Here is a 15,049-nt window from a genome sequence, read left to right as displayed (position 1 = left end):
GAGAAGGAAGGACTCACTGGAGAAGAGCCTAATGCTGGGAAAGATCGAGGGCAATAGAAGAAGGGGACGACAGAGAATGAGGTGGCTGGATGGAGTCACTGAAGCAGTAGGCGTGAGCTTAAATGGACTCCAGAAGATGGTAGAGGACAGGAAGGCCTGGAGGAATGTTGTCCATAGGGTCGTGATGGGTCGGACACGACTTCGCAGCTAACAACAACAACAACTCAAAGATATGTCCATATTTTGAGTTGAGAGTGCACGTACTATATTTTAAACATGTACCATCCATGAAATATAGAATCTCTATTTTTTATAAAGGAAACGGACAAATAAGAACAAATCGTATTCAGATGCATCCATCATATGGGGATCATGGGGAGGCTGAGTTCCACCACTTGTTTACTGGACCCGTGCCCCTCCTGGCTGGTTTATGCAGTGCGGGAGGGGACACGAGGCTGGTTCCAGGCAGTAATAACTGCTTCTTTGAGAGAGGGTAGCTTCCCCACTGCCTTGAAGGAGGCGGTGGTGAGGCCCCTCCTCAAGAAGCCTGCCCTGGACCCGGCTATTTTGAATAACTATCGTCCGGTCTCCAACCTTCACTTTTTAGCGAAGGTTGTTGACAGTGTGGTGGCTCATCAGCTTCCTCTGTTCCTGGAGGAAGTGGATTATCTGGACCCCTACCAATCGGGCTTTAGGCCTGGGTACAGCACGGACACGGCATTGGTCGCACTGGTGAATGATCTCTGGCGGGCTCGGGACAGGGGTTGCTCCTCTGTCCTAGTCCTATTAGACCTCTCAGCGGCTTTTGATACCATCGACCATGGTATCTTACTGTGGCACCTCAGGGGGTTGGGAGTGGGTGGCACTGTCTTACAGTGGTTCTCCTCCTACCTTCTGGGTCGTTCGCAGTTGGTGTTGACAGGGGGACAGAGGTCGGCCTCGAGGCCTCTCATTTGTGGAGTCCCTCAGGGGTCGGTCCTCTCGCCTCTCCTGTTCATATAGATATATGAAGCCGCTGGGCGAGATCATTCGTGGTTTTGGGGTGGGGTATCATCAGTACGCTGATGATACCCAGCTTTTTATTTCCACCCCAAATCAACTCAGTGATGCCCTCTCTGTGATGTCCTGTTGCCTGGAGGCGGTTCAGGTCTGGATGGGGAGGAACAGGCTTCGTCTAAATCCCGACAAGACCGAGTGGCTGTGCGTATTGGCATCTCAGGTTGTCCATTCTATTCCATCTTTATCTATAGGGGGTGAGGTGTTACTCCCTGTCGATAGGGCTCGCAACTTGGGTGTCCTCCTTGATTCACAGCTCAATTTTGAAGATCATATAGGAGCTGTGACTAGGGGGGCTTTTGCCCAGGTTCGCCTGGTGCGCCAGTTGCGGCCCTATTTGGACCGGGACGCCCTACGCACAGTCACTCATGCGCTCGTGACCTCTCGGATAGACTACTGCAACCCTCTCTACATGGGGCTGCCCTTGAATACCACTCAGAGGCTCCAGCTGGTGCAGAATTATTATTATTATTATTAATTTAATTTGTATACCGCCCTTCTCCCGAAGGACTCAGGGCGGTGAACAGGGCAATACATAATAAAAAACAAGATACAAAAATTAAAAAGTAATTAAACAGCAATGCCCGTAATAAATTAGTACAGATTAAAAAGTTAAGACCGATTTATAAAACCCAACCCCATCCCATCAGGCCAGGCCAGCTTGTTCAAAAAGGTAGGTTTTAAGATTGCGCCGGAAGGAGCGGAGATCAGGCGCCATCCGGAGCTCGACTGGAAGATGGTTCCATAAATCCGGCGTGCCCACAGAGAACGCCCTCCCCCTGGGGGCCACCAGTTGGCATTCTTTGACCGGTGGCACCCTGAGGAGGCCCTCTCTGTGGGAGCATACTGGGCGGAGGGAAGTTGACGCCGGCCGCAGGTGCTCCCCAAGGTATTCCGGACCCATGCCATGTAGGGCTTTGTAGGTCATTACTAACAGCTTGAACCTCACCCGGAAGACAACTGGAAGCCAATGCAGCTCACGGAGCAAAGGTGTGACATGGGAGTGTCGCGGCTGCATTCTGTACCAGTTGGAGCCTCCGAGTGGTCTTCAAGGGTAGCCCCATGTAGAGAGCGTTGCAGTAGTCCAGACGAGAGGTCACGAGCGCGTGAGTGACCGTACGTAAGGCATCCCGGTCTAGATAGGGCCGCAACTGGCGCACCAGGTGGACCTGGGCGAAGGCCCACCTAGTCACAGCTACTATATGGTCTTCTAGGGAACGCTGTGAATTTAGGAAGACTCCGAAGTTGCGAGCCCTATCTACAGGGCTGCGCGAGTTGTGATGGGGGTCTCCCGATACTCCCATGTAACACCTCTGCTCCGCGAGCTGCATTGGCTTCCAGTTGTCTTCCGAGTGAGATTCAAGGTGCTGGTAATGACCTATAAAGCCCTAAATGGCATGGGTCCGGGTTATTTACAGGAGCACCTCTTGCCGGCGTTAACTTCCCATCGCCCTGTGCGCTCCCACAGAGAGGGCCTCCTCAGGGTGCCGTCGGTCAGGGAATGTCGACTGGTGGCTCCCAGGGGGAGAGCATTCTCTGTGGGCGCGCCTGCCCTCTGGAATCAGCTTCCAGTTGAGCTCCAGATGGCTCCCGAGCTTCGCTTGTTTCGCCGCAACCTGAAGACTTGGTTGTTTGAACAGGCCGGCCTGGACTGAGGGATTGGATTTTAGAGTTTAAATTTTAAAAAAAATTAAATTTTAGAATGTATTTATTACTTAGGGCTATTGATTTAATCTTATTTTAATTTTTATACCTTGTGTGTTGTTAGCGTTTTAATTGCCCTGTACACCACCCCGAGTCCTTGGAGAGGGGCGGTATATAAATCTAATAAAATAAATAAATAAAATAAAAATATGCACAAAGGAGGCAATGTTCAAAAATGGCAGAGCCTGTATTATGACGCCACAATGTTGCTTTTATCATTTTGACAAAATGTCTCCAATTCTGTGAATGTCTCAGGAAAATACTAGCAGAATATCACATATAGAACAGTTGTAGAAGTAGAAGGTGGACTTCTTTCTTCTAACTATTTGGGAGCAGGCTGAAGAGAAAAAGCATCTATAGCAGACATGTCAAACTCTCGACATCACGCAACATCGCGCAACGTATCGGGACAGTTTTGCCATTGCCAGCAATGGGGTGGGTGCGGCTTCCAGATGACACCCCTGATCTATAGAAATACTTAGTAAGACAAGATAGGAAAGACTTCATTTTCCATCTTCCATATGACCAAGATGAATACCTACCTCTCTTGAGAAATCTATAATGCCAGGAAAGGTGGAAAGAAAGAGAAAAAGAAGATGAACAATAGCAAAGTTGATGCATTCAATTACATTAGTGTTGGATGCATCACTGGAAGACCAGAAAATTCAGGACAGCGATGTTAAATGAAGTCTGTCTATCTTGTCACTAGGAGCCATCATCAGCTTGATGAAACATAATTCAATCAAAACTGTAAACATTTTTACCATCAAACACGATTACCTATTACTTTTGATCGGCTCTAAAATCAGCTTATTACAAACCAGCAAGTGCCTAAGCAATCATGCTTTTATCAATTTATTTAAAACATTTACATAGCCATCCCTCTTATAATCAACTTCGGACACCTCTCTTGAACATAGTCAGTGAGGGTAGACATTCAATAGGACTTGCAAGATTCTGTTACTGTAACCTTATAATAAAAGTAGTGTTAGCATTCATAATTTTGATTTCCTGGTCTGGATTACCTCGAATAGCTGACACTTAATGGTGATTTTTGAAAAGTCTTTTTGTATTTTCTGCTTTTAATCCAATGATCAATATCAAGTCCTTTATAGAAATACAGAGCAGGGCTAGGAAGCCTGTAGCCCTGTAGATGTTGAACCACCAGTCCTCCACATTCTGCACCACTGGTCATGATGATTGAGAACTGCAATTCAATCATGCTTCAAAGGCCACAAGTTTCCATCTCTAACACAGAAATAAATCTTAATAAAACAGAAATGAATATTCTGGGAAAGTTGTATTTATTGCTAAATAGATAAATAAATAAATACATACATATATGCATGCATTCATACATACATACATACATACATACATACATACATAAATACATAAATAAAAACAAGCTTTCTCCCCAAGTGTTTTTTATAGATAAAAGGAAAACAAAAGTTCCTCCGGGGCTTGTTCTTTGGTATAATCTCTTCCCTTTGTTTTTGACATAGGAAATGTAAGTAAACCTGCTTCATCTCTGCACAGGGTTGATATAACATGGGGTGGGGTTTTTTGCATTTGTATTTCAGCAGACAGGGATTATTAACAACAACATCCCATATATGTTTACCCCAGAAGTAAACTCTATTCAACAATAACTATGCACAGAACAAAGGATAAAAGAGATTGAGAACTGGGGGGAAATAGGAGCTTTTCATGTTTTTCTGCCACAAAGAAAAGGGAGTCAAGCTATTCTCCAAAGCACCTGAAAGCAGGACAAGAAGCAATGGATGGAAACTAGTCAAGGAGAGAAGCAACCTAGAACTAAGGAGAAACTTCCTGACAGTTAGAACAATTAACCAGTGGAACAACCTGCCTCCAGAAGTGGTGAATGCTCCAACACTGGAAGTTTTTAAGAAGAGACTGGCCAGCCACTTGTCTGAAATGGTATAGGGTTTCCTGCCTGAGCAGGGGGTTGGACTAGATGACCTCCAAGGTCCCTTCCAACTTCAACTTCTTCTTCTTCTTCTTCTTCTTCTTCTTCTTCTTCTTCTTCTTCTTCTTCTTCTTCTTCTTCTTCTTCTTCTTCTTCTTCTTATTATTATTATTATTATTATTATTATTATTATTATTATTATTATTATTATTATTATTATTATTATTATTATTATTATTATTGTCAAGGTTCTAGTCCACCCTCAGCCATGGAAGCTCACTTTGGGTCAGCTACTTTTTCTCAGCTGAACAACCACAGGGATGTTGTTGTGGAGGGCAAAAGTACTGTGCGTGCAACCCTGAGCTCCTGAAGGAAAGCAGGATAGAAATCTAATGAATAAAAGAGCCAAAGGACATAGAAATCTTTAATGGACTAGTTTGCTAACGATTCATTATTAATTTGCAATGATGGGGAAGAGTTTTTTTAACATTTGCTGGTGTCACCCAATACAGGAAGCATCTATTTATAAGTCTGCTTCTATTGCTCTCCACATCCCTATTTGTATCTGCAACGGTAAAAAAAATCAAGCGAATTTATTTTTTATTTTATTTATTTTTATTTTAATTCCATTTATATCCCGCCCTTCTCCGAAGACTCAGGGCGGCTTACAAGCTTAGCAGTTGAATTGATCAACGAAGAATAATCCTTATTCCATTCTTTCCACAAATATATTATTTTTCTTTCAAATTGGATTTCTTCTTCCTAATTTGACCTGATTGCTATAATAATTAAGAAGTTTATTTCCCAAAATGTCACAGGTGATCAGACAACATTCTGGGGCCATGAAATTAAAATTCCACTAAATACTACCATGGGAATCAGTGGGTACTAAAATTGGATACTAAAAATGAATGTTTTTTAAATGTGCACTTTCTGATAGTGCTTGCCAAACCCAAGAGTATTTTGAACTTTATCTGTATTTATTCAGTTCACAAAGAAGGCTACTACACTGGTAATTCAGGAAGAGGACTGAAACAAGGGTTCTTGCTGCATTTTTAGAAAGAAAACTTTGTGAATGGTGCAGAACACTGTCCTAAAGTAAGCAAAAATTAAGCCAAAGCTTCAATCCTAATTATGATTTCTAGGAAGTGTGACCCTTAGGTCACATTTCCTCAGGGTACAGGCTGTTGGGACTGCATAATGGCAGAGGATGGGACCGTAGCCAAAATGGTAGTATGCAGAACTGTACAATTTCCTCTCTGTGTTGGTCCTACTATTTCCTCTCTATTTTCCATTCTACGCCTGCCTCTCTGTGCCCCTTCTACAGGACAATTAGACTCGGGGTTGATTTAAATTAAACCTAAAACTACTTGCAACCTCCTTTTATCCTGGACCAATGAGTATAACATGCATTATTTATTCATATTATCAGTCTGAATCCATCTACTGCAGGATGAAGACCTATTCACTGTAATCTACCAAACCCAAAGTAGGTAGTAGACAGATGTTTTTCAATTTCCCCACATAGGAATCAGGCTAGAAAGCAGGAGACCATGAGTTCAAGTCCCATGAAAACCTGCTGGGTGACTTTGGGCCAGTCATTCTCTCTCAGCCCAACTCACCTCACAGGCTTGTTCTTGTGGGGAAAGTAGGATAAAAGTGTGTTGGATATGTTTGCTATCTTAAATGTGGGGTATAAATAAGGAAACAAATGAATAGGCCAAACAAGAGTGATTTGCTCAAAGTCAACTGGTTTGCTGGTCTCCCTACTCCCAATTCAACAACTTAGCTGCTATACACACTGGATCTCATCTCTCTCTCTCTCTCTCTCTCTCTCTCTCTCTCTCTCTCTCTCTCCCTCCCTCCCTCCCTCCCTCCCTCCCCCTCTCAGCAGAATCACAGGTATCTCTTCAGATTGCCTATGAAAGACTGCAAAACACTAAAGAAGGTCATTATCTGCCTTTGCATTCATTTTTTCCAACAGTGGATGTTGCTTTGATCAACTCTGATGCAGAAACCATGATTTCTTCAATAGTATTATTATGATTAATATTTCCCCACAAGGAAAAGACCCAATTTAAACATATTAAAAAGTAAAGTTAAAGGTTCCCCCACACATGTGTGCTAGTCGTTTCCAACTCTAGGGGCTCATCTCCATTTCAAAGACTAAGAGCCAGCGCTTGTCCGAGGACATCTCCGTGGTCATGTGGCTGGCATGACTAGACACCAAAGGCGCACAGAACACTGTTACCTTCCCACTGTAGGCACTCGGGATTCGACCCGCCAAACTGCCGACCTTCTGATCGACAAGCTCAGCATCCTAACCCACTGAGCCACCGTGTCCAATTTAAACATATTACTAAAACTTAATTGGTATGGATATAAAGAATAAAATAAGCTTATTAAAAGATCCACTAATAGCATTGTTTAAGAATTACTGGAACTTTCAGACTTCTGCTTTGGTTATAAAAAATCCCAGACTATTCTGATTGGCATGCAGTTTGTGTCTCATATGCCTTTCAATATTGTAACCATGGAAATAGTGGCAAGTCTGCACAATGCTGCCCAAAAAACACCTGGAATGAGTAAATGAAAATAACTGCCCTTTATGAGGAATGCCCGTCTTTTAGCATACTTCATGGCTTAGCCAAGTCTTTCTGAAAAAGGATGTAGACTCACAAACATATCCATTGACTTCAATGTCTCTAATCTGAATTATATGCACAGTCTTCTTAAACATTTTGTTAATCTAGCAGAAGCTGGAGTTCTGTTTGAATTATTTTAGGGCTGTGTGGTAAATATACATTATAATAATAGCTGTTCTTCTTTTCCTTTCTACACTATTTCATTACCTCTGTAAAATAAGTCTCCTTTATAAATACAACTTCTAATAATAATTGTACCATATTCATCATAATCCAATACACATTGGGATCTCAAAGGAAGTAATTCAACTTCAGATCCCCTTGCCCAATCACCAGAGAACCTATCAAGCATAAACGGGGCAGATGGGCCTTCATGGGAAGACAAAAATAAAACAAAAAACCCCACCCAGCTTGTGATCCTTGCAGTACCCTAACCCAGAGGGTGGCAAGAGAAAATCAGGAAGAGTTTAGTAGCATCTTTTTTAACATGTTTTATTAAAAAGCATGAGTGAGCTCACTTCTTCAAATGCATGGAGTAATTAAACTAATGGATTGGAAGACAAATAGAAAGTGGGGAGAGAAAGGGTCGTTATGCAGATACAACTTAAATATGAAACAGATGACAAGTATTTCATTAATCAGCAATTATGTCTTAAAAACCTGTTACATTTGTTAATGGTTTTTGAAATAGCCTGATGTATGTGACTTTAGCAGACTTTCTTTGGATAATGCTGGCAAAGTTTTGTTATTCTAATACAGTTCATTAACAACTTCTACAATTGAATTTCTTGGGAGGTAAAATACTCTGACATTGAGTATTGTTTTGAGCCCTGATGTCAAATTTATGAGAAATATGAGCTCTCTAGGTGATAACACATTTATTTTCCTCCCAATTAATAGGTGAGGGAAAGCTTCCAAACAAAAGGGAAGAACAAGACAAGAAAGTTTCTTGAATGAGAAGTTCTATTGGTCTTCAAATCTTTCTACAGTGGCTGGTTGGGTTATTTGCTAGTTGCATGTTGGATATCTTCGGACTCTGAGAGCTAAAAATACTGTTGGTACAGTCTTTATACACTATTTGTTTCTCATGAACAGATTTAAATGTTCCTTTTTATCTACTCTTAGTCAATGCAAGGTCTCTGCGAGTATGTTATGGATGGCAGGAGTCAGTTAAGAGACAAACAGTCTTAGTATTTTCAAAGCTGATAGAAGCAACCATTTCTTTTACCCTTGAAGACAGTGTATATCTAACATCAACAACAATTAATACAAGGTCTGCCTTCAATCTATCATCTTCAAACTGATTTTAAACTGCAGAGTTCACTGCAACTGGCCTAATTTTGTGATTTGTTTTCCTTTTTCCTCATTTCCATAGTATTATACTATAAGGTAAAGGTAAAGGTTCCCCCGCACATGTGTGCTAGTTGTTTCCAACTCTAGGGGCCGGTGGTCATCTCCATTTCAAAGCCGAAGAGCCAGCGCTTCTCTGAGGACGTCTCCGTGGTCATGTGGCCGGCATGACTAGACGCCAAAGGCGCACAGAACGTTGTTACCTTCCCACCGTAGTGGTCCCTATTTTTCTACTTGCATTTTTACGTGCTTTCGAACTGCTAGGTTGGCAGAAGCTGGGACGAGTAACAGGCGCTCACTCTGTTACGTGGCACTCAGGATTCAACCCGCCAAACTGCCGATCTTCTGATCAACAAGCTCAGCGTCCTAACCCACTGAGCCACCGAGAAGATACAAAAAATGGTTCCCTAACTCATTCTTAACTATGACGACATAAAGCAGAGGTCCCCAACCTTTTGGACACCAGGGACTGGTTTCGTAGACAGAGGTTCTTCCATGGACCAGAAAGTGCATGGTTTTGTGGCTCCCTGTATCCTGCAGATGGAGTTTGCTTGTTTGTGTGTACCGGTTGCTGGAATGCCGTACTGGTTCACGGACCAGGGCTTGGGGACCCCTGGCATAAAGAACTAAACTGAGTCATGAAAACTTTAGCAGGTTTTACATGTCATGCAAATGTTTCTAATGCCTGATGCTTTTAAACTTCAAGAAGTAGGAATTAGGAAGTGGGAGACCCCTTGAAATAACATGCATTTAAAAGTAGTTAATGCCTCTGCATTTAGCTATTAGGGCCATTAATTTGACTAACTTTTCCTATTCAACTTTTAGAAAGTTGAAATTTAACATAATCAGTAATTTAAGTCATTAATAGTCATTTACAATTTGCTTATCAGAAGACCCGCTCTATAGATGATGCACTTGTGTGCTTAATTTGTTTGGCGCACCTGGACGAGAAAAATAAAGGTAAAAGGTAAAGGTTCCCCCGCACATGCGTGCTAGTCGTTTCCGACTCTAGGGGCCGGTGCTCATCTCCGTTTCAAAGCCGAAGAGCCAGCGCTTGTCCGAGGACGTCTCCGTGGTCATGTGGCCGGCATGACTAGACGCCAAAGGCGCACGGAACGCTGTTACCTTCCCACCGGAGTGGTCCCTATTTTTCTACTTGCATTTTTACATGCTTTCGAACTGCTAGGTTGGCAGAAGCTGGGACGAGTAACAGGCGCTCACTCTGCTACGCGGCACTCGGGATTCGACCCGCCAAACTGCCGACCTTCCGATCGACAAGCTCAGTGTCCTAACCCACTGAGCCACCGCGTCCCTCAGGACGAGAAAAATACTCAAGTGCAAATGCTGTTTGTTGATTTTAGTTCAGTGTTCAATATAATCATTCCTCAGCAATTGGTGAACAAACTGGGCCTATTAAGTTTTAATACTTCCTCACATAACTGGATACCTGACTTCCTTATTGATAGGTCCCAGTTTGTGCGAGTTGGAAGAAAACTTTCCAGTTCACCTTTTTGAGTACGGGTTCCCCACAGGGCTGTGTTTTGAGTCCGTTACTGTTCACCTTGATGACCCATGACTTTCGTGCTGAATCTGCTACGAATCATATTGTGAAGTATGCAGATGACAAGGCTGTGGTGGGTCTTATCCAGGATGATAATGAAGATTCTTATAGAGAGGAGGTGAAGGTTTTGGTGGACTGGTGCAGTAAAAGTAAGTTTGTTTTGAATGATAATGAAACAAAGGGGATCATTGTGGATTTTAGAAAGAGGCAGCATAATCATACTCTACCTTGTATCAAGGCTGCAGCTGTGGAGGTCAATAGCATTAAGTACCTGGGGATGCAGATAACTGACAATCTGACTTGGTCTCTTTGTATTTTTTCTTTAGCGTAGTGTGCAAACCAGCATTTGCACACATTTGTTGCATCAAATGAGGAGAGCACATCTTTCTCCTTCTGTCCTGGCCACTTTTTATAGAGGCACAATTGAAGCATTTTAACAAACTCACTTCCTGTTATTCAGAATACTGATTATAAGCACGATGTGCTTAAAGCTTGAACTATTGTTAGAGACCCCACACACCCACTTCACAGTCTGTTTCTGTTGTTGCCCTCTGGGAGTGGGTTTCAAAGTATTTATAGCAGAACTACTAGAATCTGTAACAGCTTTGTTCCTTATGCCATCTGTTTTGTAAATTCGCAGGATTCTTCTTCTTTTTTTTTGCCATGTATATGTTTACATTTGAACCAGACTGTGATGTTTCTGTGTCATATATGTGTGTATATGTGAGAATATGCATAATGGTATTTTTTTGAGAGCTGAATGCAATGAAATCTCATTTTGATATATGCTGATTAGTGAACATTTAAAGTAACTCTTCTGTTCTGTTCTGTTCTGTTCTGTTCTGTTCTGTTCTGTTCTGGCATTTTCCTCCCCAGAAACTAGTGCATCTTTTTTGACGCCACTGAAAATTCAATAGACAGATTTGCTCTTAAAATGATTTAATAGTCTTGTTTTTCCCCACATCATTTTTATATGTTTAATACGTTGGCATTATTTCAGAGAGAAGAGAATTTATGCAGTCCCACCCATTCTTCTGGGTTAGCCTACACATGCTTTGATATAATTGCTGACTCACACCAGGTACAGGTGGGGCAAATGGAGGAAAATAAATTGTGTACTCCTTTTTTTGCTAATGGAACAGGAGAAAACTCCTAGCAGGGCCTGCAACTAATGTATAAAACGTTAAACTACATCCCTCAAGGTAAATTACAGCAGCATCTCTTTTGCAGCCATTCAGAATAATTGCAAATAAATCTTTAGTCCACTGTGCTTAGCTTTTGAAGGAGATAGTCTAAGTAGCAAAAATCGTTTCTTAAATCTTGCAAAGAGCTAAAGTAGGATTTTCATGCTTTAAGAAATCCAACCATTTCAATACTAGGCATTTTTTTTCTGATTGGAGTTTAAGAGACAAAAATGGATGCCTTTAACACTTTGCAAGATCCCCACCCCCACCTCTAAATTTCAGCAATAGACTGACAATGTACTACTGGTCCTATGGACCAAAACAGTGGCACCTCCCTATCCCCCAAACTATAGTAAGTGTAGCAAACCATAACATGATTAAGCTGAGTATTGTGTGAATGATCCACTTATAGATATCCCACAAACCGTGGTATAAGCAAACATAGCTTAACATTAAGGCTAAGCCATTCTTTAAGCATTTTTCCCTATTCAACTTTTGGAAAGTTTAAACTCAGCATAATCAGTAATTTAAGTCATTAAATCATGAGTACAAGCTTTTCTTTTGCTGTAGCTCTCACCAATGAGGCAATCAGTTTCACGTTCCAATAGAACCCAGCGCCTTTGTTTAAGCTCCAGTCACTTTCACCAGCAGAATAAAGGACAGATTAAATAAAAATGCAGAGAGAATGTTCCATGCTCTGAAAATTCGTTCTTTCAGAAAAGAGCACAAAATACAGGCCATTCTGCATGCACCATTCTTGCAAAAAGTTAATGTCTCTGTATCTGGTTTGGTCCCTCAAGCGCTGTTACATTCTTAAATGTCTCCCTTAGTTAGGAACAAGTTGGAACTTCTCACAGGTAAATGTTTTTGTATGCCATCCAGCTTAATAACAAGCTCGGATGAAGTAGCAGACTGATTTTTTTACACTCTGGAATGTTAAGGTGAAAATATTATGACAAAAAAATGGCTCTAAGGAGTCTTAACTCATCCAAGTATTCAACCGAGTTCATATATCCACAGTTCATATTCACTTAATCTAAACAAGAAAGTGTACTTCATCTCTTCTGGCTCCTGTTAATAAAAGGGCACCATCAATGTCTCCAAAATCATGTAACCAGCTCTGGTGAAGAAAAGATGCTCTAGTGAGTCTAGTCCATAGATTTTGGCATGAATTTAATGAATAAACTGTAAATATAAATTAGACTAAACAGAATGATGCCTGCAATCTGGAAATGAGTCAACCACACCCTGAAGTCTTCAGATAACATCTCATCTCAGTTCTGAACTGCAGTCCTCTATTTAGGTATGACTCTGATTAAATTCAGCAGAGTTACAATCCTTTATCTATTTATTTGGAAGCTAATGGCACTGAAGAAGCTTCTTGGATGAGAAGCAAAATGTCTTCAAAGAAAAACAAGAAAGTCCAGTTGCCTCTTGAAAAAGCACCTTTGGGACAACCATGACCTGGATGACCAAGAATCTCCATAGACATTTAGTGCCACTGAATTCAAACAATCTTACTTCTCAAAATCACACTGTGTCTGAGTTCATCCAACACAATAAGCCATAATGTGGTTTATTATGTTACATGAACTCGGCATTGCATTGGTAAAAAAAATGGCTAAAATCAACCATGATGTGTGAAATAACTCATATAAATCGGTGATATCAGGAGGATACCAGGGGTATAAGAATTACTGAAATAAAGTATTCTAAGTCTGGTTTATACAGGCACAATTTGGAGTAATGGCACCAAGCGAGAAACTGGGAGGCAATGAGTTCTAGTCCTGCCATAGGCACAGAGTCAGTGGAATGACCTCAAGCCAATCACTCTGTTTCAGTCCCAGAAAAATGGCAATGGCAAATCACTTCTGAATTCTTGACAAGAAAACTGCAGGGACTAGTATAGACAGTGTCCAGAAATGAACACTGACTTGAAACCACATATCAAAAAGGTTTATAGCTAAAGTGATCTGAAAAGAGAAATATCAGTCTTAAAGTTATATTTATTTACATATATAGCTTCCTAAATGCTTAAGGAGACCTGCAGGGCTTCAAGTTTATTTATTTATTTTATCATATTTAAGACTGCCCACCCCAGGGACAATAATATAGTAAAATAATAATAACAATAATAATAACAATAATAATAACAATAATAATAACAATAACAATAAGAAGAAGAAGAAGAAGAAGAAGAAGAAGAAGAAGAAGAAGAAGAAGAAGAAGAAGAAGAAGAAGAAGAAGAAGAAGAAGAAGAAGAAGAAGAAGAAGAAGTTGGAAGGGACCTTGGAGGTCATCTAGTCCAACGCCCTGCTCAGGCAGGAAACCCTATACTATTACAGACAAGTGGCATAAAAAGCATAAAAACAGCATATAAATTGTACAAGTTATCTTCACAACAACCCTGTGGAGTAAACTTAAGATCTCTGTGATCAACCTGAGCTCAGCCACTAAGTTTCACTCTTTTTCCGCAGCTTGAGTGCCTTACTGTAATCCAATACAGGACCAGGTAATTGAGAGGTTCCCTTTCTGTGTGACTGCTCATCCCGTTGCTTTTATGGGACAAACAGTACAGAGAACGTTTCTCCCAACAGCAGTTTTTGGAAATGCGGCCAATAACAAGCAAAAGTAAAGAGAGTCACCCAGCCTGGAGGTTCATCAAAACCTCCCTTCCACTGACCTCAACGCGGGACCTACACACTGCCTTCAGAAAGTACTGTACAGGTACACTGGTGTTCAACCACGCTCATGGCTCCCGGGAAGCCACGCAGGATCGCCAAGCTTCCATCGGGCTAGACGGCACCTGTTCCACCCCGCTCGAAGGAGAGAGGGGAACGTATTACAATTAAACGCGTATTCGGAAAGGCCTCTTCTCCGGGTTGGGGGAACTTTTCAGAAGAAGGGCGTCCCTCCAGTATGCGTGCGACTGGATGGAGAAGACTCCCATTCTGGAGTCGCTCAGAGCTGAAACAACACATACACACACACACTACACACCGTCGCCCGAGTGAAAGAACGCCACAACTTACTTAAGCCGAGGAGGCTGAGGAGAGCCAGGCAGCCCAGAACTCGCCTTGGATCACCCATTGTTCCCAGAAGGAGCGGAGACTGCAGCAGCGCCGGCGGGCACAGAGCAACAGCGCTAAGTACCGGAGCAGCTCCGCCCACCTGGCGCGCTCTGCAGCGGCCCGAGGGTCCCTCTGAACGGGCGAGCTGCTCCTGCCCTCCCCGCTCACCAAGTTTTTAAGCCCCTCCTCTTACTCCCTCGCCCACCACAAATACAAACTCTTCCGCCCCGGTGTTTTAAGACGTAACGCGCAGCAAAACGAGCTTTCTGGCCTCGTGCCCGCTTCCTGCTAGTCGGTGAGGGCCAAAGTTAAGAAGAGAGAAGTAAAGAAGATGCGGGAACGAGCATAACCTCGACAGAATTGTGTGAAAGGAGTTCAGAGAGATGTTCAGTCTCTTCCAGGGCTTTTTTTTCCCCTCATAGAACGCTCAGAACGGAGTTCCGGCACCTTTTTTTGGATGGAACCTTGTAGGGTAGGCAAGGCGGGTTGTATGACATGTGTGAGTTCCGGCACCTTTTTCTTTTACAAAAAAAGCACTGGTCTCTTCT

The 15,049-nt window shown here is 42.2% G+C and overlaps 1 protein-coding gene across 1 annotated transcript in view; it reads right to left on the bottom strand.

The window, feature by feature from the left end:
* Nucleotides 1-14,589, bottom strand: part of ITGA2 (integrin subunit alpha 2) — a 79,562-nt gene extending 64,973 nt beyond the window's left edge. The window contains exon 1 of the mRNA XM_081315705.1: nt 14,463-14,589. Within this exon, the coding sequence (XP_081171831.1) occupies nt 14,463-14,520 (58 nt within the window). The 5' untranslated portion in view covers nt 14,521-14,589. The remainder of the gene's footprint in view (nt 1-14,462) is intronic.
* Between the last annotated feature and the right edge of the window lie 460 nt (nt 14,590-15,049).

Source organism: Vipera berus (genome assembly GCF_964194415.1).
Source record: "Vipera berus genome assembly, chromosome: 2".
NCBI lineage: Eukaryota > Metazoa > Chordata > Lepidosauria > Squamata > Viperidae > Vipera > Vipera berus.
Note: the sequence above shows the minus strand (reverse complement) of the source record. Positions and strands in the feature narration are given on the sequence as shown.